A 26,196-nucleotide genomic window follows, 5' to 3' on the forward strand; every position below is an offset into this window, starting at 1 on the left:
TTTATTTTTCCTTCCTTTATTCTTAAGCAAAAGAAACACGGGGGTTCAAAAATAAAAATTTATTTCCCCCTTCCCAGGCCTTTCCCCCGGCTTGGCCACTGCAATCACCCTTCCTCCCCAGCAGGGACAGGAGAAGGCGAGGGTGCAGACAGCTCCAGCTGGGGAGGGGGAAGGCGGGGGTGTGCCGAGCTCGGTGCTGATCTCTTTCCAAATATAAATACACGTGTCAACACTCCTGGAAAACCCTCCCACCTACCACGCAAGGCTCTCCTCTCTCTGGCAGTGTTTGGAGAGGGGGTGGGGGAGGGGAGTGCCCGGCACCGGCTGGCTGGGGGTTACTGCATCCGTTGGCTATGTACCCCACGGGCCTCCTGCTGCTCATTGTAGAAGAGATGACACTCGGGGTCCCCCCGGATGGTAGGGGCCCCCTGGATCAGCTTCCCAGTGTTGGGGTTCACACACCAGCACTCCCCACGCTGCCCGTTCAGAGACATCTTGCACTGGGGAGAGAGAAGAGAAGGATGTGGAAGAATGGCCCTGAAGCCCGCAGCTCTCCTCCCCTTCACGCAGCCTGAGGTCCGCTGAGCAGCTCTGCAGGCTGGTGCTTCACAACCTTGACGGTGCACCAGGGACCTCGCTAACATGCAGACTCGCCTTCAGAAGGTCTGGAGCGGGGCTGAACTCCACTCCGTGCACAAGCTCCCACGTGACACCGGGACCCACCAAACATGCTCCAGTTAGCAAGGTGCTGGGGAGTGCCCCAAGCTGAAAAGACTCAGTCCCCACCCACAAGGAGGTCCTGTCCCGTGGGGTCGCCAGCAGACCAGGGTTTAGTTACAGTATGAAGTGAAAAAACGCATGTAATGGTAGAAGTCAACACGAGCACAGGCCCTAGTGTGGGCCGTGCACTGTGGGAGCCACCTACACACTGCTCATTCAGTTACTAGTTTTTAAGCGTGTGTGTGTGTGTGTGTGTGTGTGTGTGAGTGTGAGTGTGTGTGTATGCGTGTGAGTAAGCTCTATGCCCAACGTGGAGCTCCAACTCCTGACCCTGAGAGTAAGAGTCGCACTCTCGTCCCACTGAGGCAGCCGGCGCCCCCTACCGTTCTTCTCTAGCATACACGTTCATTTAATCCGCAACCACCTTGTAACTCAGGGACCATTAATTACTCCACCACTTCACAGATGACCAGAAGGAAGTACAGATAGATTAAGTAACTTGACCAATGTCACACAGCTAATAAGAGGCATAGCTAAGAAGCCATTCCTGTCCCAGGATCCCTGCTCTTATCCATAAACTAATTAATTACCATGAAAAATCCCTTCAGTTACCGGTAAGGGACAGGACACAGTCTGTTTTTCATTAGAAGAGATCACTATTTCTTTTCAGCCCCAAATACAGTAACCGTCACACATTTAGAGGGCGCGTGTACAAACAGCTTTGAACACTAGACTGGTATTTCAAGCGGCAAGATGTCTGCCTGGGCTGAGGGAGGTATGGACGTGAGCCCCACCCCCCGACCCCACCGCTGTGCAGGGGGAGGGCAGTAGAGGCAATTAGTCAATGGTATAAATCAGTGATTCGGGAAGTGTGGTCCACGGGTCATCAGCCATTCCTGGGAGTTTAGTAGAAATGCAAACCCTTGGTTGCCACCCAGCCTTCTGGAATGGTCTGACCCAGGAATCACTGCCAGGCGATTCTAAGGCCCAATAAAAACGTTGAGAAGCATTAGTGGAACCTAACGTGGCTTCTCCCAGGCGCTCCACCCAACCCGGACACCAAGGGCTAATGGCAGGCAGCTGAGTAAGAAGAGGCAGCCTCTGGCAAGAGCAAGGCACAGCTGGGGTTCAGGGCCAAGGACATTCCCTCTCACCTGTTTGAGGTTATACAGGCCATGCTTGTCACAGTTGGGGATGTGTAAGGAGTAGAGGTGCTCCAGAGGACCCCGCTCATCTGGAAGGTGCATGGTGGAGATCCGCTCCAGGACCTGGTCCAACTCCTGCTGGCAGGGGGTCTGTGGGCACAGACAAGCACAGATGGGAAAAGAGGATTCTCAGAGTGAAACTGAGCTCATGGAACAATGGCCCTCAGAACCACCTCCTGCACAAGGAAGGGATGTTCCCACAGCCAGAGAGCTGGTTGGTGGAACCAACCAGGGACTACTGACAGCGATCTCACTAATATGTCATCGTGTCCACGCCAGCCTCTATGAAAGTCCCATGGATGGGTGTTTTCACCCGTCTTTCACTCTGTCAGTGGCTTTCAGGGGCCAAAATGGGATCTCCTTGGAAAAGCGAATTCAAATGGCTTTCTTTTTTTTTTTTTTTTAAGATTTTATTTATTTATCAGAGAGAGAGAAGGGGAGAGAGCGAGCACAGGCAGACAGAATGGCAGGCAGAGGCAGAGGGAGAAGCAGGCTCCCCGCTGAGCAAGGAGCCCGATGTGGGACTCGATCCCAGGACGCTGGGATCATGACCTGAGCCGAAGGCAGCTGCTTAACCAACTGAGCCACCCAGGTGTCCCTCAAATGGCTTTCTCTAGAGGACCTCTGCCCCGACCCCATGGGCCAACTTCCACCCCTTCCCATTAACCCAACCGGGACCAAGACCCAAGACAAGAGAGCTCAGCTGGAGAGAGGAATGGGGGCAGCCGAGTGAGGGGAACACATCCCAGCAAGCTCAAGCAAGTTCAAGTCCATCTCTAGCATCCATTTCCTTGCCTCTGCCCTGACGCCAAAAAGAAATGTGGAGGTTTCAGAAGGAGGGGACTTCAAGAAACCATATACCCAGTCTCTTTCACAGCCGACAACTGAGGTCCCCGAAAGAGACACTGACCGGCCAGAAGTTCCCTGAATATGCTGGTGGGAGAACCAGAAAGGAAAGTGCTTTGTCTACAGGCAAATAGGACACGGATGTTACTAGGTGCCCTCCTCCACCGCGAGACCTCCCACCCCTCCAAGCACACCCAGCCCCTCTGACCCTGGCAGGCGGCGGCCGCAGCTTCTTGGGCTCATCCAGACCAAGGTGATGCTTGCCCCCCTTGCCCATCTGCCGGTGCTGCTCGGTGACCTTCTCCCGGAACACAGCCAGCTCCTTCATGCCCGACTTGAGGGGCTTCCGACTAGCACTGCCTCCACTGCCCAACAGGTTCACGGTCCCGTCCACATGGTTCTCAACCAGACCTCCTTCAGAGTGCTCGTCACCGTTGTCTGCAGAGAGAGGAAAGGAAGAACTCTAGGTGCCGTTTTCAGAATGGCAGGGCCCCCAGGGGCCTGTGAACCCCTGAGGATGGAGATGACCAATAGCCATACGATTGTTCTAAACAATTTACATAGACTATCGATTTCAGTTTTGTGGCAACTCTTGGGGGGCGTTACCCCAACTTTGACAGATGCGCAAGTCAAGGCACACAGGAACCGAGACTGAGCCCGCGAATCTGGCACTGGAACACAGGCCCACTGACTGAAGAAAACCCCTGGGAGGCCTCCTCGGTACTGCCTCCATCCGGAGCAGCACGGAGGAGCACGGAAGGAGGAACGTGTTTGCAAGGCTCTCACCGTGGAATGGCATTAAGTCCTCCTGAAGCCATCACTCTCCCCTAGAGAGACCTCCAAGGCTCACCCACCAGAACCCCCAGGTTAAGGTCTTTATCATCTGTGGCCTAAAAGGGCACAGATTGGGTCCATTTTCAAAACTAATGCCTGAGATCCCTGGCCAGGCCAGGGTGAGGTGAGGGAGTGAGAAGGGGGAAGAGCCACCACCAGAGCCCGCAGCGTCTGACACCCCGCTATCGCTCATCTGCCCACCTGCCCACTTCTCGTGTCCGCTGATGACTCAGGCCCACGGCCGCTCCAGCACTGTCCCCAGCGGCCCTGACCCATTCCCGTGTCTGTCTCGGCATGCCACCACCAGCCACATTCCAGAGAGCCCGGGGAACAGGAACCGGCTCCACTCTGCACTTTCCGCTTACCGCGAAGCATGGAGAATCACCCGATGCTCGTTCAAAGGTACCTGTTAAGTCTCTTTCCACCTTCCTCAGCCACCAGCCCCTCAACTCCAGGGAGAGGCTCCTGCAGGGTGCACAGCTCAGGTGGAGGGGCCCTAAGAGCAGCCCCCAGCTACCACAGGCTCACGCTGGCTCGGTCGGTCCAGCCAGGGGAGGCCCAAGGAACAGAAGGGCATGGAAGAGTCGTAACCAAGGAGACAAGCTCTCACGGGCTCTAGGAGGGCTGGGACTCAACAGCCCCCTGTGGATACAGGAGGGCCAACCAGGTCTCAGACCCTGGGGCCTAAAGCCATCCCCCAGCAGGTGCCAACAAGACCTAGATGTGCGGAGGGAGTATTTCTAAACAAATTTTGCACGTTTTCTCTTCCCTTTTGTGTGCTTTCAAATACAGCCCCGATAACATAACTGAATGGCTCTTACAATATTTCTACACAAGGGTTTCAGATGAGACACTTAGGACCTGGTAGTCCCCTCCGAGTTCAGGCACAGGGTGGTGGGCTCAGATGCCCACTGTCCTGGACAGAGTTCCATGGGACAAAGAGCTGCCCTGTAAAAGGGGGGCCGTGATGCCCACTCTGGGTTGTTGCAAGCTGAGGCGTTCACTCACTCCCTCCATGGCTAAGGGGTGGGGACAGTCTTGTGCTTCCTGGGGAACTGACACCTGCTTTCACAGAGCAAGCTCCAGAAGACTCTGGTGGAGTCTGGCCACCTGACCCCTGGGGCCCGTCCTCACCAGCTGTGGCAGCATTCCTTTAGAAAGCCAGCACGTGACCTCCAGACTAGCGAGCCCCAGCTGATAGGGTATTCTGGAGTTAAATCCCAGCTCCCCAACTTTTTTTTTTTTTTGAAGATTTTATTTATTTAACAGAGAGTGAGAGATCACAAGTAGGCAGAGAGAGAGGGGGAAACAGGCTCTCCGCAGAGCAGAGAGCCCAATACAGGGCTCGATCCCCAGGTCTGTGAGATCATGACCTGAGCTGAAGGCAGAGGCTTAACCCAATGAGCCACCCAGGCACCCCCAGCTCCCCGACTTTTTACGCCACCTGTATTTGTCCTGCACATATAACCTCCCTATGCTTCCATCTTGTTACCTGAACTGTTAGATAGATCATCACAGCCCCTACTTCACAGGACTGCTGAGAGTATGTTACAGGTAAAGCAGTTAAGATAAGGCCTGGAACATAGAAACTCTGTGTCCTGTTGGTGATAGTACTTTGATGATGAAGACAGCAACTGCCTCAGTTATCCATTATCTGCTCGCTCGGCAATGCAGAACCCAAGAACCAGGCAGCAGAGGAAGAGAACCCCTTGAGCATCAAAACAGCTGTCAGCACGTTGAAGCATCGGCAAGTTCAAGTGCTTTCCTCACAGGGCGCGGGGACACTCAGCACAGGAACACTGCTGGTTTGCAGGAGCATGGCTCCAGCGAGCCTGGTCTCTGGATGTCTGGTTTCTACGGCCACGGCAGAATAAAATCAACAAAATTAAAAGGAAAGAGAAGGAAGGCATGTGGACAGTGGCGAGAAGTATCGAATGGCAGGAAGATAAGAGGAGACTGAAAAAAAACAAACGTAAGAACTTTGGGCATGTTTAGTGCATCACAAACAGCTCCACACCCATGGATGATCCCGGAGGACTTCCATACTGTGTAGTCCAAAACAAGAGTTGTGTGGGTAATGACAAGGACCGTGGGACATTCAGAAAAGAGGGCGGGGGGTAACATGCCAAGCATTCCCCATTAAAAAAAGAAAAAAAAAAGATGTCTATCCAAAATTGTTAAACTTTAGAAAAATAAAAATTGAAATATTTATTTTTAATAAATTACTTTTTAAAAATATTTCATTTATTTATTTGACAGAGAGTTCACAAGTAGGCAGAGAGGCAGGCAGAGAGGGGGTGGGGAAGCAGGCTCCTTGCTGAGCAGGGAGCCCGATGCTGGGCTCGATTCCAGGACCCTGAGATCATGATCTGAGCTGAAGGCAGAGGTTTAACCCACTGATCCACCCAGGAGCCCAAAAATTGAATTATTTAAATGAGTAGGCACTCTGAAAATTCTCTCTAGAATGGCTATTTCCCCAGGGGTTCTGGGTAGCCCGGGTGTTACCATAGATAAACCAATCACAGGTCGAATCCTGTTCCAGAAGCCCAAGCACCACCTGCAGGGGATAGCCTATTTGAAGCCATTTGCCACCAAGCTGGCTGGGAGTTCTGTCCCCTCCGTATTCGATCAGACCCAGCCACCCACCCCAAACTTTCGTCACACACCCTGTCTCCCGACCCCAGCACTGTGGACACTGGGACCAGAGGATTCTTCCCTGGCGAGCTGTCCTTTGCGCTGCAGGATGCCAAGCAGAATCCTGGGCCTCTACCCACCACAGGCCAGGAGCCCTCCTGAAGTTGGGACAACCAAAACTAATGGCCCCCAGGAGCTGAAAGTGCCTCCCACTGAAAAGCACCCTTCAGAAGTTAGGCTTTCTCTGGAGCCCCTTGCTGAATGACCTCAGACCCCGCCTAAGGCAGATCCAAACTGCTATCTTCACCTCCCTCGGCTAAGACCCTCCACCACGGCTCCTCCCCCAGCACACTTCCAGAGTCCAGGAGTCCACCCTCTGGTTCCAGAGGACTTGAAGGTTCCTGTTCCCCCTTCCCTGAGCTCTCCTGGGGCTCAGACCACTGACAGGAGCCAAGGCAGCATCCGCTGGCAGAGTCCCAGAGGTCAGTCCGCCTCTAGCGCTCAGAACAAGGCATCTGAAAACAGGTAAGACGAACAAGATGCACACGGGTAAAGAGGCATCAGGCCGGCAGGCTCCGGACAGAGCTGGCTTGTCATTAGGCACAGCGGGCCCAGAGCCCAAGGGCCCAGGGAAATGTGGGGGTCTATTTTAAAGTCAAAAGGAAAGGGGCGCCTGGGTGGCTCATGGGTTAAAGCCTCTGCCTTCGGCTCGGGTCCTGCCTCTCTGCCTACTTGTGATCTCTGTCAAATAAATAAAATCTTTTAAAAATAAATAAATAAATGAAATCAAAAGGAAAAATATGCTTTTAGGTAAATTTTCTTTTAAGTCTTGATCTATGATACCAATACATGCACCATTCTAAGATACATTTACCAAATATGACTTAACATCTTTTCACAGAGGAGGACCACAGATGCCCAGGCATCCAGGGCCGCAGTCCGAACGCAGCCCTGCACCAGGCCCCAGAAGGCAGGGGCCTACGGGGCCCGTCTGCTCCCAGGAGGGCAGAGTTGGCTTCCTATCCTGAGATGGCCCCGCCCTCTCTGAAGTAAAGGTCAGTTTGTCCGCCCTCACGCAGGCCACCTGGATTCCAGGCTAGGTTTCGTCCCATTCCATTATTGATCCCAACGCTGCCAACGCACATGCTATTAAGATGAAGAAATCCACGGGTCTGGTTTGCTGACGCACATTCTGACGCTCCACACCTTGAAGTCCAAGCCCGGGGAAGGGCCTGAGGGCTGACTGGGTGGAGACCACACGAGCTTGCAGACCGAAGCAAGCTTTGGTTCCATGACTGGTCTATTTCCAGCCGAGAAGCTCAAGAATTCAGGCTCCCAAGTCTCATAGCCCGACCGAATCCCAGGTCTCCACTTAGCTGTGCAGCCCCAGACATGTCACTTAAGCTCTCTGTGTTTCCACGGCTCATCTATAAATCACAGACCAACAGCACCCACTTCCAGTGGGCAGCCAGACTGCCGGCGACGCTGCCCGCAGACACAGTGCCGGGGAGCACGCGGAGCCAGCTCTCAACGGCTCCCCCCACACTGGGGCAAGTACCCACCCGGCACTGCCGGGCACATGGGCCTTATCCCATCATTACCCAGTGCTTTCCATACATTCTCTTCCAGGGGACAGGAGCGATCCGCAGGAAAACATTCCAAATGGAGAACTCCAATTAGAGATGGAATGTGCCCTCAGAACAAAAATACCAAGTTGCATTTTTTTCCCCTGCCCAAGAGTGAGGTTCAGAATACTCTCTATTACACAACCACTGATGTATGCAGCTCCATGGGCTGCAGTGCAAAGGTCAGTCTAAGCAATGGTTCTTAGCAGTCCAAATCCCACAACTGGAGAAGGCTTCGGGCTTAGGGATAACCCACAGGGGCCTCCGGGGTCCCCAGAGATCTTCCCCTAAGGATTAACTGTTCTCTACTCCATAGCGCCCCAGGAAATGGTTCACCGCTGAAGCAGGGAGTTTGCCGACTATATATGGAAGGTCAAGTTTTTCCGAAGACAAGTGGGGGAGACCACAGAGGGCCTGGAGCGTGAGAACTCCCCTCCTGCATCCTGCCATGCCCCTCAACCTCATGCACCTGGAGGTATGCTCCGCTGAGAAAAGCAAGGACAATCAGAGGCAAGCAACGAGCAAACACGAGGCCCAGAAGGACTACCACCTGGTCTAGAGGAGCTACAAGCTACACACTACCGCTATGCCATCAACAGAGTGCCTGGGGTCCCCAACATTGTCCTCTGGCTCTGCCTAACTAGGTGGACCGGTCACTCCCTCCAGGAGAAAGAGCTTTGCACCTTCATTCTGCATTCCGGACTACGCATTAATACCCTGGTTTTAAACTTTAATTTTGGCAAAGCCTTTTTTTCCTTGACGTGATCTTGTTGGATCGTAGCACTGACGACCTGACCCAATGCATGAAAACCCTTGTGTTGGACGAGTCCCACTCTCATGAAACCACATTTTCTCCTCATGCGATGCTCTGACCTCCACACTCCAATTCCTGATCTATAGAAAACCTCAAAGCCCTCTTAGGAAAATAGGCCCCTGAAATCCAAACGCAACCCCGTACTCCTTCTTGCTTAGAGTGTGATTGAGGCTTTGTCCTTACACAGGCCTGGCGAGAAAAGGGAACTTTTCCCCGGAACATGCCACATCTTCCAACAAACGACTATGCCTCCCTGCTTTCTTCTTGTCTTTATTCTTAAGAAAACCTAGGCATTTCTCACCTTCTCCTTTAGCCTACCTCCTCTCTGGAAATCTAAGAGCTGGGGGTCCCCCAGAGAAGATAAACTCTGACTCCAAATCTGTCCTTCCCTCCCGTGGCTTCACCTCCTTCCGCAGGTAACGGCACTGCAGGCCCTGCGAGAATGGATTCCGAGCAATGGGCCAGGGGAAGGCTGGCCGCTTTCCCGGTTCCACTCTTGCTGGACACAGAACTCACGTGGCTTCTGCTTTGTTGGTTTCTCCCCAAATGCACTTAATCTTGACACATGTTGGGCAAAAGAATTAATACTAACTCCCATCTTCTCATTAACATCCATGGCAATGGACAATTCATTAACAAAGTCGAATGGGCAGAGAACTCCAGGAGTCAAGAGGACTTCCCACTTTGCCGCTTGTTTCACCCATGATGTTGGCCAAACCCTCTAACCTTCCCGAGCTCCCCCTTCTCCAGTGTGAAAAACGTGTATAAGAATCCTACTCCAGTGAAGGCTGCGACTTATCATTACCATTTGCCCGGGGTGGGCAAAACCAAGTTCCAGAAGAAATGTGCAGACAGGTGATCAATTTCTTAAATGGGTAAATGGAAGATTCACGTACCAGGCAAGGGTAGGGAAGATCCGATCTGTCGGATGGCCATGCACACTGGAGAAAAACGAGTTACCAGAAAGTTCTGTAATACTCTCTCTCTGCATATTCCTTCTAAAGCCTGATTTTGTTGATCGTATGAATTCTGTATGTCGCTCAACATCACAGTTCTCTGGCATCTGATGGAAGTCCTTGGGCAAGCGTGGATTCACCTAAATAACTTTACCTTTACAGAATTTGTGGGAAGGAAGGCGAGAGAGGGAGGGAGGAGGGGCGGGAGGGGGATGGGAGGGAGGGAAAGGCGCGCATAACGACCACGCAGGCATAGGGGAGAAAGGGCTCATCGGTAAAGTCACCAAGATGCAGGGGAACCAGCTGTCTTGAAAAGAATGTAAAGCCAGTGCCTTCAGATGGCTGACTGTGGCCCCCATGTGCAGTAACACAGGCCCCCGAGGCTGGGGTGGAGAATTCAATCCCCGCTGGAAGGCAAGCAGAAGGTAGCCATGGATGGGGAAGAAAGGGGAGCTTTTTTGGCATCTTTCAGCTGAGGTCCTTGGTCTCTCTGGGTAAGTGGCCTCATTTATGTGTCTCCCTCCCTCCTTTCTTCTAAAGGTCAGAGGCAGCCAGCCACCCTGGTGCTCACAGGGGAATTCTGAAGAGAGTGTATGTACATGGACATCCACTGCGGTGGAGGCTGGCACCCATGGCACATTCCAGCTTCAGGAATGACACTCTCCCGGTCAGCCCATCTACCCCCTGCTGGCACCCAGCTTCCTTCCAAACTCCCTTCCCATTCTCTCCCAACCTTGGAGACCCTGCTCCCTACACCCAGCACCCCTGTGTGGTGTCAGCAAAGCAACCCTGAAGTCTCCCAGATGCCACCACACTGGGCGAGAAACCCTCCGGGCGACAGACCAGGAGCTCCTAGGCATGGCTATGGCACAAAAGGAACTCCCTTTGGGGAGGAAATAGCTACAAGCAGCCTCTTCAGTCCTTCCTGATCCCCCGTCATCCAGGCTGTATCCCACAGGGGCAGGCACTGGTCACCTCACCTGTGGCTCATCATCCTACCCTTGGAACTACCACGGGCTATTGGAGATGATGCACGAAAGCAGGACATCGAGCCCACTGCCGGCCAAGCCACCCTAAACTCTTTCTGGATTCTCTTTGAATACCAGCTCTTCAGTTCAAAACTTTGGCTAACTTGCTCTAGCCAAGCAGGAAGAGAAGCACTGTGGGGGGGGGGGGGGCAGGTGGCGGGGAGGTGGCAGTGTGCAAGGTTCTGATCCCAATGCTAGCACCATGCCCCGGATAGTGAGTGATGCCCATCAGGGGTTTAAGATGTGTAGGCTTCAATATATGGGGGCACCTGACTGGGGTAGTTGGTAAAACACATGACTCTTGATCTCCAGGGCATGATTCGAGCCCCACGTTGGATGTAGAGATTACGTATTTAAAAAAAAAAAAAAAAAAAAAAGAGCTCAACCTGCTCATCCATAAATTAAGTGAGTTCGATTAGGGGAACTGCGCCCTGTCTTGCCTGTTGATCAGAAATCATCCCAAGAGCTTGCTACGAATGGTCCTGGACTCCAGCCCCCTGGGGTTCACGGCAAGCCTGAGCAAAGGTTAAAGGCTCTGTACTTTTAACAACTCCCTCCAAGCTCTGGCATTTCCAAGGCCCCATTCCTCTGCGTTTCTCGCTCTCCTGCCTCAGTTCGCTGAAGAACTTCTTGGTGACGGGAGAATGATGCCAGTTCTTTTCAAGGGACAGGACTTCATGGGAAGACAGTCTCATAAGGTCTTTCCATCCACAGGCTCATAGGTTCATAAACAGACGCGTATACATGCATGGATGCAACAGGGGCCCTTCTTGGCCAGGCATCATGGAGATTTCTAGAGCATGCCCTCACGGCGCCATCTCCTCTCGGGCTCCACCGAGTTAGCAGGAAGAGCTCGGCCTCTACAGAGCTTCCCTGCCTGTGCGCTCTCTAAAGGGCTGCTTTATAAACACCAGGGTCATTCCTGGAATCACAAAGACCTGGGGAGGGTTAGCGCTGAGGCACACCGTTTGAGAAAACAAAAACAGGCTCAAATTCAGCCAAGGTCCCCTGGGACTCCGTGAGCCAGGCTGTCCTTGAAGAGCCAGAGAAATTGAAAGCAAGATGGCAAACAGCCCTATCAGCTTTCACCCTTTCCACGGGTCCCAAACATGTCTCCTCTGGCTCAACTAAAGCCATCCAAGAACCCGGCAAGGTAACCCCGCCACAGAAACCCCAAGGGGGTAGAGAGTGTGCTCCGGTGCAAAGCTGGGATAGGGGATACGGGAACAGGAAGGAGGTGCCTGACCCAGCAACTCTACATCTCCCCGACACGTACACAAGAACATGCATTACAGCATTACCTGTAGGGGCAAACCCAAGCCAGCAGCCTTCCAGCAGGTGAACGGAGAAGGAAATTCAGTAGGGTAAATACAATGGAGTAATACACAGCAGTTGACCAGAATGGCTTGGACCTGTGATCACTCCAATGATCTATCCACCTAACAGACCTCTAAACCTAACGCTGACACAGAGAAAAAGTTGCAGAACGAGTCCTTTTTGCACACGTAACTTATTTTCAGAGAACTCTAGATGTTGGGCATCTATTAGCAAATCTGTTTTGCCAAGGAACAGAAACAGGAAGGAATGCATGCTGGTGGCTGCCTCTAGGGACAAGGGACAGCAACAAGAGGCTGGTGGGGAAAGCCATCGGGAAATATTTTTTTAAGCAGACATGAAGCTGGGACACGGGGGTGGCTCAGTCGGCTAAACAGATGTGAAGCCAACAGGACAAAATGTCCTCCACTCCCAGTTCTGGGTGGCAAACTGGTGTTACTGCATGATTCCTATTACTTCTTCTCTGCATTTTTACCATTTTTTAAAAGATTCTATTTTTAAGCAATCCGTAATCTCTATAGTCAACGTGGGGCTCGAACCCACAACCCCGAGATCAAGAACTACACACACCACTGAGCCAGCAGGTGCCCTACAACCATTTTCTTTAACAAGTCATTTCCCTCATCACATTCATTCCTCCCTCTCCTTGCCAAGCAGGGGTATCCGTGAACTTGGGGTGCCTCTGAAAGCCCACTGGGTACAAGAGGGCCGAACATGAGTGACCTGGCCAACTTCACTGGCACTCACAGGCCACGACAGTATCACCAGGGTCACCTGCCTGCCAGAGACTGACCATGGGCTCCTGGCCAGGTCTCTGTGGGATGAAGAACTGAGAAATGAATCAGAGGAAAGACCCAAAGAGAATGGAAGACAGTCACAGAGTCCAGGAGAGGAGGACAAAGGAATCAAGATAGTGCAGACCTGAGAAGGGAAAGCCAAGGGCACAAGGGCATCCCAGTGGAGCCCACAGGGCACCGGGGACACCCACAGGTGTGGCGTGGTGCAGGTGCCCACAGGCCAGTCATGCCCGGAGAAAGGGAGACAGCTGTTCCAGTTCCCTGAGGCCCAGAGAGTAAGAGCCTTAACTGAATCAGAACGATCCAGGGTAGAAGCCACTCAAGACTTTCACGGTAATTACTAAAACAGGTAGCACACACGGCAGATGGGGAAAAAACTGCAGACTTGCAGACTTGCTCTGGTAGAGTTTAGGAGGAACCTTTCAAGGAAGAAGGGCAATATGGCTTCCAAGTGTCCAAAGGCCCCTGGACTGAGACTATGAAGGGCCATCCCTGGGCAAAGCACTCTTTTATTGGACTCCGCTTCTCTCACAACTCCCTACCCAGAGCACACTGGCAAAAAGCCTGGGTCCCTGCTCTCCCTTCCTCCTCCAAAGGATGGAGCTTCTTGAAGATGCAAATGTGGACTTCGCGCCCATAGCGCTTTAAAGAAAAGTATGAAAAAATGAAAGGAGGGCCGGAAGGACATTCGGTGTGCTCGATTCACTTTTCTGGAAGACAAGATGGTGCCTTCTAAGTTGAAAGGAGAGACCCGTCAAACCCAATTCTCTCTCTCCTGTGACTCGACTCACCAGAAAGGGTTCTCACTATTTCACCTGGAGAACTTCCCAAAAGCCTTGGTTGAAAAAGGCTAAAAGCTGCCCCTTCACTTGCATTCAATTTATAAAGAGCTCTACTGACTTTTAGTTCCTTCATAGTTAATATTCAACTTTTTAAAATGCTTCTCTTGGGGCCTACAGCTGGCTCGGTCAGTAAAACTACACGATTCTTTATCTTGGAGTCGTGAGTCTGAGCTCCACGTTGGGTCCGGAGATTACTTAAAAGAACACAATTAAATCTTTAAAAAAAAAAAAAAAAAAAAGTTTCAAATAAAACGAAATGCTTCTCTGGCTCCGCTGGTGCCGAGTCGCGTGTCAAACGCATCTTCACATTCTCGCACGCGGCACACGGCATGCGCTCCCTCCATGTGTAACCCTCAGGATCAGGACAGCTGGCTCCCTCAACACCACCCCACCCTTCTCTGGCCTAGGGTCCTGTGTTCTATTTAATTCTCACTTTTCCAGCCTCTCCCTCACCATCCAGGACCCCCAGCAGCAAGACTGGTCAGGAGTTTTGAAAAGGGGGAAAAAAAAAAAAAAGGGATCAGCAAGTGAAGTAAAGAGGTAAGAGAAAAGACGCGTCCCTCTCCCAGGACCCACATTCAAACAAGCGTTCCCACACTCCGTTCGGAGGATATGACCCCACAGACCAGCTCCCGGAGTGATCAAGACTGGGTCCTACCCACGCGTCTCCTCCTACCCTCGCCTTCCGCCCGCCTCCTCTCCAGCCCCGTGAAGGCTGTTCCCAGGGACTGTGGGCCTGACAAACTGAACCTGGGGGGCGCAAACAGAAACTAAAAACCTGTAAAGATGTCCAGGATTGCCTGCCCACACTCTCAAAACCAGCACAAGAAGCGTCCTGAATATAAATAAGTGTCTTTAAATAGGTCACCATGCTTTTCTTTTTCCTCAACGAAAAGTTCACTAATTGTGTCTGATAAAATAGGTTGTCACATCTGGGGTCCTCCCTGGTTCTGCTCTCTGGGCAGACAGGCAGCAACGGGAACCGGGGACAACCCGCAGAGCTTTGAGGGAGACTCCCCGACTCTGGGGCGTAAACGGACCACGCTCTCAACCACTGGCAGAACCGTAATGAGTGACCGTGGCACCAAAGGCCATGACCACCCACTGGAAAACCCTCCACCACTAACCCCATTCTGGGCTTTCCAAAGCCAAGGGCAGCCATCCAGGGAAGCCACACCCCACGGAAGAAGCCATTCCTCTGAACCGGATCCCTCCGTCCCTGCTCTTAATACACTTGGCAAATCAGAAAATACAGAAAAACAGTCCCTCTCCTCCTGTTCCGTGGGCTGCGATTAGGCGAAGAAGGAAGGAGAACCTGCAGGACATCGATTATCGCAGTTTCTGGGCTAAGAGCTTTGTGGACAGAACTGCATTTTATCATTCAGCAATCACACGAGGTTGATAGTTTCTTATCCCCTCTCACCTTGACAAAAAAAAAAAAAAAAACACACAAAGCCAGAGTGTTTGAGGCCAGCTGTCCAAAGTCACGTCATCACTGGCAAAGCCAACACCAAATCCAGGTTGTTCGGCTCCAGGGCTCTTCAGGGAACCAGGCTGGCGTCTGGTCATTGGCGTCACTGGCAGCTTTTAACCCCCAGGGCTTTATTCCTTCTGTTTGATCACCTTCGTCCCCTCCTCATCTAGGGATCTTGTCTTGCCTGTCCCTGGAAAGCCCTTCTGATCTCCCACACCCATCCTAGCTGGGCTCCCTTTCCTCCCGGCCAGCCACACCTCCTGCCGCTGTTGCTATAGAAACGACCCAGCCTTATCAGGCGGTTTGGAGACAAGGGCCCCCAGGGGACTGCCATTTTCATTTTATCTTGGCCTCAGGCACTTTCTCGTTGACAGGCAACTTGGCACCTCCATCCAAAAGTCAAGGCGACAGACCTGAAAGAAACTTCCTGGGGAGCTGCGCAAAGGCACGGTTTTGCGAAGTTATCCCTTAAGGTCCACCTCCCAGGGAAAATGAGCTTTTCCGAGCAGCGTGCAGCAATATATATATGATTCGCTGCTGCTTTGCAGGCGTTGAGTCTGCGGGACTGAGGCCCTGGGAGAAGCATCTGGTGACCCAGATCCACTCCGGTCTGCGCCTGCACTGGAACTGGAATGCAGCCTTGATTTCTTCATCTGTCAAGTGGGGAGAATCCTGAGGCTAAAACAAGAGCTGGAAAAAAAACCAAAGCCAAACCAAAAAAACTCTACGAACACTTTCGTCAAAGTGGATGATGTCTGGAAGAAAGTGATTTTAATTACCATTATTTTGTCCTTTACCCCTTGGGGCAGACCCTTGGCTCACTGCACCCCACAATCCAGCCCAGACCCCTCCTGCTAGAAGGTCCCACCTCCTTGAATCCTTTCAAGGGTTCAACATGCTAAGCCTCCCCATGTCCCACCTCCCCAACTTGCTGAGGCCTTCCTGGGTTCTGAGGCCCTCCCTCCCTGGCTTCCTGGCTTCCTGCCTCCCAGCACTCAGCTCCTTGAAGGAAACACAGGCTGACACACCTATACCCATTCACTAATTAGGAACCCCAGGCTCTCCTCTGCTCAGGCCAACTGAAGGGGGGGCCCATGGGCCAATTCTCCAGCCCCACAGCTGGAGGCCAGCCAGCCCCTGCCCCTTCTCCCCAATCTCCACTCCTGCCCTGCCTCCCAACAGTCAGGAAGAGATGTGGGGCTGGCAGCCAGAAGGGGCCCCACAGGCTGCCAAGTGCCCCCTCCCCCCACTAAAAAAAAGGTTGTGGGGGGAAACAATTCCTGACTACAGTCGACTCTGTATTTCTTTCCGGAGAAGCCGGCTTTCTGAGCAAGGTCTCCCTCTGCGCCCTGACTGACACCCAGGAGCTGAGCCAGAGCACATCTTCCCTGGCTATGTTAAAGAACAGGAGTGGCCCAGGAGGAAGGGCTTAGGGGGATGGTCCATTTTCCAGGAAGGGAAAAAAAAAATCCATAGCCAGTACACTCTACTCACTGTGGAGATGGGGGTGGGCTGCAGTTACCCTGGAACCTGAAAGCCAACAAGCTTCTCTGGACTGACTATCCCATCTGTAAAGTGGGCTTCTCCTCTCGGCACCTCCCTCCTCATGGTCATGAAGGCCCTCCAAGTCGAAGGAACTTTCCACCTCAGATTCCCAGTGGCAAGGGCTGTGTTTTGTCCCAACTGTCCTGGGTTTCACTACAAGCCTCTGCTGACCCCTGAAGATTCAAGCAGCCCCCTTCTCTGCTTCCTGGGGCCTCCCTCCCACCAGAGGCTCCAGAGCACAGCCGCCACTATCATTATGCCCAGAAAGGCGGTCACTCAGAGGGCTTTCTGGGACCACGAATGGAATCAGACACTGGGAATAATCTCAGAGCCCAGAAAACACTCTCCCCAACAACCCCCCGCCACCCTGCACTCCTGTGGAGAGCCCATCAAACCTTTTCGAAATGAGAGGCTGCTCCCCAACTCAGAGCGAGGTCCACTCTGCAGACAGCGTAGTAAGGACACGTCACTTTTTGGACAGAATGCCCAATGTCTTTGCCAGGATCACGTTCAACTTTCTGGCACCCAAGGCTCAGGCAAGAGAGACGTGAGAGCCCATTTTCCTGGAGCAGGAACCAGGCACCCCAGGGCCTTCCCTGCCTTGGACAACTCCCCGGCCGTGCAGCCCGGCCCATGCTGTAGGTACTCAGTGTGCTAAGACCAGCTGGCTCCCACCTGACCCTATTGTTCTGAAGCTGGGTCTACAGCAGGGCGCCTGTAGGGGGCTGTCCCCGGAGGAAGGAGCTTCCCACCCCTGAACGGGGGCCTCAGGGATCCTCTGGTCCTCCGAAAACCTCAGACAGCTAGGTCCTCACGGCTGGCTGGCCGGGTGAAGGCAGAACCCAGCCCTGTCACCAGCTTAGAGCAGCAAGCCCGCACAAGTACCCAGGGTCCCAACCCTGGGGCCACTTCTGTCCCTGCAGTCCCTTCACTCCCAACTGAGGGATTAAAGGGTGAAGCTCCCAGATGAAGAACAGTCAGCCTCAGACATCGGGGTACGAGCCCTAAGGAGCACTGCCTAATTCATCCCTAAAAAATGGAAGCCTTCTCACCTCAAACCACTTGTTTGACGTCAAATCCATTTATACTGTATTTAAAGTACAGTTTCCTTACCCTTTCTACAAACAGCTCAACTACAGTCTGTGAAAGTAGGCCAGAGGGATGGATATTTCCATTTTATACGTAAAGAGATAAAAAAAAAAAAAAAAGAAGAAGTGCTTAGTTTTGTCTGTATTATCTAGCTTTCCACATACACATACCCACACACAGACACACACGCGTGCAGGTGCCCCCCCTACAGAGTTGCTGCTGTCGATATTTGATTTACAGATAAGGAAGACGGAGGCTGGGGGAGAACCTGCCTTGGCGAGCACGTGGTTGGAAACCGGGCTTTGAGCTGAAGCAACTTCACACCTCGATGAGGCCACGAAGCACGACCCTCAAACTTCCAGGGAGACACGCGGCGAGCCCGACACAGCCCACGTGGACTTCGTTTCGAAGGCCAGCTCGCTGGGCGTCAGGGAGGAGACACAGTCGGCTGCCGTCAAGGCAGCCAGCGTGCGTGAGCACCGGCTGCAGGCCGGACGCTCGCCGACACCACAGCTGTCCTCATGCGCACCCCGCTGAAGAGACACAATCGTCCCCGTTCCACCAACAGGTAAACTGGTATTCGAGGAAGGCCCACACGCGTCAGCACTCGGGTTCTCGAACTCAGGCTGCAATGGAACCCGGTCCCCATGATGGCACAAGCAGGGCGGCCACCCCCCACCTCTGCTCACCCCACCCTGGGACCCTTTTGTCTCTCCCAACTGCAGCACACTGGTCACCTCCCTCTCTGTGAAGTCCCCAGGCCTTGAGCCTCCCGGTGGAGTTGAGGGAATGCAAACAGCCAGACCTGGCCTATGCATGGCAGGTGTCCAGGAACAAACTTTCGGGCTGACGGGGTCAAAGACTTTTGTTGCCTACAGCCCCCCCTTCCCTTGCTTGACCACGGGGGCGGAGGGGAACAGAAGGAAGGTCAGCAGCCTCTCAGCTCGTGACTCACCTGCTCAGCCTGAGCTGAGCTTCAGAGTCCAAAGCTGCAACATGGAGGTAAAACGCCTCCCTCTCTCCCTCACAGGGATCTTGGAAGACAGGAGACAAAGCAGGCTAGGAAGCCAGTTCATGATACGAGGAAGACAGATGGGAAGGCGACCGAACCCCTGGCAGCTGCCTGCCAATCTCAGCAAAAAGCTGGCCAGAGACAGCAAGGAGTAGAGAGGCCTAGAACGTCTGCCAAACAGAACACCAGCTCCCCTGGTGACTTAAAAGCTTAACCTTGCTCCTCTCTGCCTTGGTTGCAGGGAGAGCAACCCTAGCACAAACCCCCTTGGGGAGGTGACCCCTGCCCCCCCACCCCCACCCCACAAAGCCCAGCCCCATGTTCCTCTGCCAACCACCCTCCTCATCCCAGAATTAGACTTGTTTCCAGCATTCCAATCCCCACCACCTACGGGGTCTCCACCTACCTGGAGTCCTGTGGAAGGCTGGGGTACATCTCTCTTCTGTGCCATTTCTCAAGCCTTACCCGCTTGAACCCGCTGTTCAAGACCCAGCCATAGTGGGAGAGGCCGAGGGGGCCAGGGGAGAGGGGGTTAGAAAAGCAGCATCGATTAAGCAGGGAAGGAAAGGGGGACTGGGAACACTAAGAACGGACAGACTGAAATGAAATGCTGTCCCTGGTGATGAGGCTCTTCAAAAATAGTAATAACCGAGCCCTTTGTCATCGTTGTTGCTGCTGGTACCGTGTTGTAGCATGTGAGCGGGGTCAACAACAAAACCAAATGTGGGCAGAGCCTACATATTTTCTGCTCCTCCTTCATTCCCTTCAGAAGACCCTGCTGTGCCCCCAGCCCCCCACCAGGAACTGTCGTCCTATTTTGCATTTCACTGGAACCAAGAATTTTTGGAACTTCCTTATATCAAAATTTAGCAACTGTGCATCCAGTTTTCTACAGCAGAGAACAGCTAATGTGAGACCCGACAAGAAGCTAACCTGATTAATGGGCTCCAGTACAGGGATTCTCTCCAAGGAGGTCCTCAAGATGCAGGACAAAGGGAACCAAATAGGCTCCTTCTCCCAAGGCCCGCAGGCGTCTTTCTAAGACTAACTTCTACATAGTCCCCTAACCCATAGGAAGGATTTGCCCGAAAATTTCAGTTTAAAGCTCCGTGCTAAGGTAAGCAAAATCTTAGAACTCTCTAAGCTTCCCTCTTCCCTCTGCCTGCCAGGAAACTCAATAGTTCAACTTGACCAAGAACCACTGCAAAGACAGACCTCTGCGGTGGTCGTGAACACATAGATTCCTCTTTCCCCTGGACACCACCACCTATGCTAATTCAGAGACTCCTCAGCCCTATTTTTACAAGATCCTATGACCTGGTTACAGAGGATTTGGTTTCCTCAAAGCTTCTTCAAATACCTTGTCAGGGGAATGGATGAGATCGTTATTACCACACAAAGGGAACCATCACGGTGAACAATGCGGACAGAGTGGAAGGTGAGTAAGGAGATTGCAGGCAAAAAACCCTTGATTCCAAGACTTCCTCGGATTCCAGCCCTCAGAGGAGCACAAGGGACGGCGGAGGCAGCCAGCCCACCACTGCTTGCCTCCTCACCCGCCCGGTTGGGACTTGGGGAGCCACACCCTCCAGACCAGACCTCCCTCCAAGGCCAGAGTGTACACAGCCACATCCCACTAAGTCAGGTGGCCCAGGAACCACCGGTCTCAGTCCCCCTCCCGCCACCTCAACTCCCCCACCTCCTCCTCCCAACGCGTCCTGGTGACTCAGGCAGAGCAGCTTAGCGGGGCAAGTGCTGGGTGTTCTGTCCAGAAGGGGGGAGGGTGGCGGAAGGTAGTGGTGTTAGCAATCAGTGACAGTGGGTCCCACTCATTCCCCAAGTCTATTTTACGACTTTGAACTCAGTATGCAAATTTATGCAAGACAAGATGCAAAGCAGCGCTTGGAGCCAGAAGTCCCATTGCTTTTCTCCCCTTTCTTGAAGCTGCACTGAACCACTGTAAATCAGCGCTAGCCTCTGCCCCCCTTTCTGGTCCCCCAGCAACTGCAGATGCAAAGGCTCCTCAGACCCGCCCGCCCGCCCGCCTGCCTGCCTGCCCTGGGACTTTGAATGACTGCACATTTCTATAGCACGTTTATATGTGCAGACGGCCAGACGGCCACTGGGGCGGCTCCGCCCCTCGGCATAATCCCAGGCATTGTACACGGCAGGGAAGGAGGCAGGGAGATGCGGAGGGAGCCAGTCCACCCCGCCAACCCTGAATTCTGAAAGGGTGCCCACTTCCTCCTCTTACCCCGACATTTCTAGGCACTCCTGCCCACTCCATCAGCAAACACACCCACACACTGTTAAGATCCAGACCTCAACAGATCTCAGGGGGCCCCCCACTCCCATTTTTCTTCCAGGCTCACTCACCTATTCCAACCCCTAGTCTGACATGCTGAGTTTCTCTGAACCAACCAGTCCCGACCCATCACCCCCAAGGGATGGAGGCTCAGCACCCGCAGATGTGCCCCACCCCCCACCCCCTGCATCCCAGCCGTCCCCAGGAAGTCAGCGACACAGCCCCTGAGTCCTGGGAACAAAGACAAAAGAGCTAACAGCAAAGCCGGAACTGCTGGGGTTTGCTGCCTCAAAATAAGAGGGTATGTTTAAAATTCTCAAAAGCAACCTGCTCAAAGAGGAATGCAGTCTGGGATGGGAGAGAGCTCGTTCTCCAGAGAGGGGAGAAAAGGGGACGGGTGATGGAGGGGGGAGGAGGCAGCCTTCAGGGCTACGGTCTCTTCTGGGTGCATCTGGGCCACATTCTGTGCACCGTGACACCCAACCCGGACCCCAGGGCTCTATGGGCAGTGCCATGCCCCTGCCCAAGACCCTCTCTGGGACAGAAGCCTCGAAACTTGCCCCTCTCTTTCCTGCACCCCTGCCAGCCCAGGTTTCACCCTGCAGTGCCCCCTCTTGCCCAGTCCTCAAGCCTCAGCACCCTGCTTTGGAACACTTCTTTCCAGGGTGCCTACCCAGCTTCCACATCTAGCTCCCACCTCCCACCCCCCACCCCCGTGCCCCCTCTTCCCAGTCTGGAGCACAAGAGAAATATGCGGAAGGCGTCTGTCTGGGCACTGGGAGGAGAGAGCTGAGGAGGCAGCTGGGGCTAGCTGGCGGAAAGGAGTCCCATAACCAGGCAGAAAATCCAGAGTGACATTCTTCCCATGAACTCACCCCATTGTCCCTGGGCTCCCCTGACAACTCCCCCCTTCGGGCTCTAGGGAGGAGTGAATGGGGAGAATCTCCCGCATCTGTTCTGGGGCTTGGAAGCAGGAGAGCGGCCAGTGGAAAGGAGGAAGAGTGAAAAAAGTACAAGGTTTCGGGAGGACCTGTGCCCGGCACTTAATGATTAAGACGATCACAATCCAAAGGAGTCTGTGAACTTGGAGGCCTTTGAAAAGTTCACCCTGCTGAGGAAGATGTTTAGTTTGTCAGAGTTCAGCTCAAAAAGCACAGTACCTCCCTGGTGGGGAGCTGGGGGGGGGGGGGTGGTGGCAGGCAGGAGCGAGGGGGCCACGGAGCAAGAACACAGGGCCAAGTCTTTTCCTGTTATTATGACTTTCTAAGAGAAGCAGGAGGGAAGGGTTAATTTGGAGGCCGGGGGGGGGGGGGGGGGGGGGGGGGAGGGAAGCAAGCAGAGGGAGAAGAAAGGGACTCAGGGTTTCTGCTACCTCCTCTGAGGAAACCCCAACTTGCTCTGCACTCAAGGTCAACATGTGCCAGAGAAATAGAAGAAAGATTTCAACTCTTACCCCCAATTCCATTCCCAAGGAGAACAGGGAAAAAACAATGGCTGGGGAGAGGAAAGGTGGGGAGGCCTGACGGTCCTGGGGGGCGGGGAGGGGGTACATGACTATGACCACATAAGCTTACAAGCAAGCAAAAATGTTTTCACTTATCCCTTTTCTTCCTTTCTTCCATTTTTTTTTTTTTTTTTTTTTTTTTTAAGCTTGAGGAACTTGGTCAGACTCGCTTGCTTTTTAAAACAACAGCAGCAGGCAGTGGACACATTTCCCAACTGTCTCCAAGAAGAAAAAAAAATAATTACAGTCTCCTCCAGACCACTGGGGCAGAAGGCTTTTGTAATTTTTAAAAACAAAAACCAAAACAAAAGTGAGATTCTGACTGCCTGGTCGTGTCCATCAAAATCGTTTTGGGGGTAATGAGGATCCCTTACAAAGACTCCTGGGGCCCCCCCTTCCACCGCACAGGGAGGATCTCCCCGGATCAGGACGGGGGTAACACCTCCCCGCGGTCAGAGCAGCCCAGTCCAGCGCCCGGGCATCGTCTTGCCTTCTGCCCTGGGGCCCAGATGCTCCAGTGAGTAGCACTGCTGCCCCCGCCCCGGGTCTGCAGCCGGCGACCCGGCTTAAGTTACACTGACTCAACTGCTGGGCAGAGACTCCGAAATGCCCCTCTCTTATTGTTCCTCCCAACAGAGAAGCACGAGCCTTCTTCGTTCTCCCCGGGATAAGAGCAGAGCTCGTCTGCGTTTCTCTCCTAAGCAACCCACCCTACGGAGTACCAAGTCCTTTCTTTCCACCTCACCATCCCAAACGGAAGGGTCCCTCGACGAACTGCCGCCCTTCTCCTAGCGCCCCGCTCTCATCAGACGTCCCGAAGTCACCGGCACCCGCCAGCCTCCGCCCCCCAGCAGTGTCCTCCACCCGGACCTTTCCAGGAAACCTTCGGTCGGCGGCCACCGACTCAAACTGTGCCCCAGCTAAGCCTCAAGTTCGTACTCCCCCAGGTCTGGCCAACACCCTCCTCCCCAGTATATCCCCCCTTCCAAAATATAAGTCGAGGTACGTCCACCCGGGGAAGACCACGGTAACAGGGATGCCTCTCCTCTGCCCACTTATCCCCACCAAACCGGTAAGCAGCCAGGGCTCTCCCGCACGCTGTTAACTCCAGCTTCCCTCCCCGGGCCTGACTTTCGGGTCCCCCTCCCAAGCAGTCGCCCACAACCGGTCGAGGACTCCGCTGTTCCTCCACTAAAGCGGTCGCGGAGCTCCCGTCGCACGCCGCTCTCGCACGGAACGGCCCCCGGCCCGCGCTCCGCTGCCCTCCAAGTTTCTCCGAACTAGTTGTCCCAGTGCGCGTTACCTGCAACCTGCTCGGGGCTGGCGCCGTACTCGGCGTCGCGGCGCTTTTCACAAGTGCCCTCGCCCAGGACCAGCGCCTGCAGGGGCAGCTCGGAGCCCGGGTGGGGATAGCAGCGCAGCCCCTGGGCGCAGCGCGGGGTGTAGACGCCGCACGCCTCGCCCTCCAGCCGCGCGCACACGGAGCAGCAGCCGCAGCCGGGTTCGCGGACCAGCTCCGCGCAGGGCGCGCGGGCGTCTCCGGCCACCCCGGACGCGGCGGCCGCGGCGGCGGGCGGCGCGGCCGGAGGGGGCCCGCAGGCGGCCAAACGCTCGGGCGTGCAGGGCGGGCAGCGGAACAGCACCTCGCCGCGCACCCCGCTGCCGCCGCCGGCGCCAAGGAGCAGCGGCAGCAGCAGCAGCGAGGGTGCCAGGAGCAGCGGCAGCGCGGGGCCGCCCAGTCTCGGCAGCATGTTGGCGGTGGTGAGCGCGACGGCGGAGAGCGAGCGGGCAGGTGGCACGGCCCTGCGAGCGCGGGAGCCGCCTCCTCCACTTCTTCCTCCTCCCCGGCAGCCGCAGCCGGGTCCTAAAGGGCCCTGCTTCTCCCCGCCCCCTGCCTTCTCCCCTCCCCCTTTTGGAGACCACCCCCTTCCCCCGACACTCCCGCGCGCCGGCCTGTGAGTGCGCGCACGCCCGCACGCCCACCCTCCCCCGCCGCGCTTCTGGCCTCTGTGGGTCCCTTGCACCATCACCACCCCGCCGCCCCGCTGAACCTCCGTCCCTCCACACCCATCTTACCCCAGGCTCCCTGACTCCCGCGGAATGCGAGTAACTTGGGGCTTGGGTAGCATCCGCGCGGGAGTGGAGAAAAGTGGGTGCTTTTGTCTCCTGTTTTCAGTTCAGTTCAGAAGGTCTTAGTTTGCGTGCTTCCCATGCTGCCGGCACTGGGCTAAGTGCTGGGGCAATGCAAAGGACATAAGACGGAGTCTTGGCCTTCAGGTGGATTTCAGTGCGCTCCCACCATCTCCCTCCATCCTCAGGGTTCCACTCAGTGCCCACACGTTGCTTGGGGAAATGCCTCTGGTCATCAGTGAGTTGGTCGGAAGAAGCGGGTTCCCATCCACTAGACCAGCCTAGCCTGAAGAGCCCCTCCTGGTGACCACCGCAGTTTCCCAACCCTGCCAACATCTGCTAACATATAATTACCAGAAATGCAATTTCTGGACACTGAGAAACCTGTTCCCTTCCTCTTTGCCTGACTTCCCCCAAAGTAATGCCTTAGTTGCCTCCTCTCCCTGATCCAGAGGCATTTGCTATGTGCCAGATCCCCACCCCCCTAACCAACACTCTGCCTCAGGGGTCTTGGAGAGGTCAGATCAGACTGCCAGGTGTGAGAGGAGGGGGGGGGCGGCATTTAGAGCTCTATGGGGTCTTGCAGATGGACAAGGATGGCCTCCCTTCCCTGTTTTGTTTGATTTAAACTGAGTCATCTCTCTTGGCTAGCCCCGGCTGGGCCAGGCCTTAATTATTACCCATGTTGTGACCCTAACAAAGACTCTTGTCAGAGAGGTTCTCTTGATCAGGGATGCACCTTTAAGCTGACTCCAGCCTAGGTTTAATTTCCCAAGCCTCTGCCACCCTCCCCCACCCCCACCCCCAGAGCCCTCCATGCCTGCTCTAACTTTAGCACTCCTGGCCATTTGACTGAACTCCACAACTGCTCGCCAAGTGGCCACCTGGTCCTGGAGGTGAGTGAGAAACCCCAGCATTTGGGGTGAAGATTTTGGTAAGGTGGACAAACAACTCGTTTGTCAGAGACTTGAAGGAGGAGGGGGCTCCTGGGTGAATCAGAATTGAAATCTAAACTTAGAAATCTACCCAGGGAGACACAGGGAGAGCAAGGACACTGGCATCAGAGGGACCAGCCAAAGCAAAGGAGAAAGGAAGGTTGGAGAAAGGAGGTCCACTTAGACCAGCAGAGAGCTTGGGGGTGGGGAGGACCAGCAGGAAAGTTAGTGTCCATGTTTGAGCAGAGGAGTGCCGCAGCTGAACTTCTAGAAGAGTCCATAGAGCTGTGTCTAGTGCAGATCTGACAGAAGTAGAAAGAGACAGTCCTCTCTCCTCCTGGGTGTGCCCTGGCTCCTTGTACCTCTCTGGTAGCATTTGCTCCTGTTGTCCTCACCCGCTAGCGTCTGAGTGCCCGCAGCATGCGGACAGTGCCTAGCGTGGCACGGTCCCGTGGAAATCTAATGCACAGCACAAATGTGAGCCACGGTGCAATTTTCAAATTTCTAGCAGCCACATTAGATTATAGTGAAAAGAGATAGGTGAAACCCATTTTAATACCCTATTT

General features: G+C 54.2%; 1 protein-coding gene across 1 annotated transcript; it reads right to left on the minus strand.

Moving 5' to 3' along the window:
- IGFBP2 (insulin like growth factor binding protein 2) lies at nt 1–24,425 on the minus strand. The gene is made up of 4 exons (XM_059168096.1): nt 23,869–24,425; nt 2,980–3,209; nt 1,875–2,015; nt 1–500 (listed from the first exon to the last, which is right to left on the minus strand). Exons 1-4 carry the CDS (start codon nt 24,314–24,316, stop codon nt 336–338), a joined length of 984 nt encoding a protein of 327 aa, XP_059024079.1. The 5' UTR covers nt 24,317–24,425; the 3' UTR covers nt 1–335.
- Nucleotides 24,426–26,196: the final 1,771 nt, after the last annotated feature.

This window comes from Mustela lutreola, chromosome 3 (assembly GCF_030435805.1).
Source record: "Mustela lutreola isolate mMusLut2 chromosome 3, mMusLut2.pri, whole genome shotgun sequence".
In the NCBI taxonomy this organism is placed as follows: domain Eukaryota; kingdom Metazoa; phylum Chordata; class Mammalia; order Carnivora; family Mustelidae; genus Mustela; species Mustela lutreola.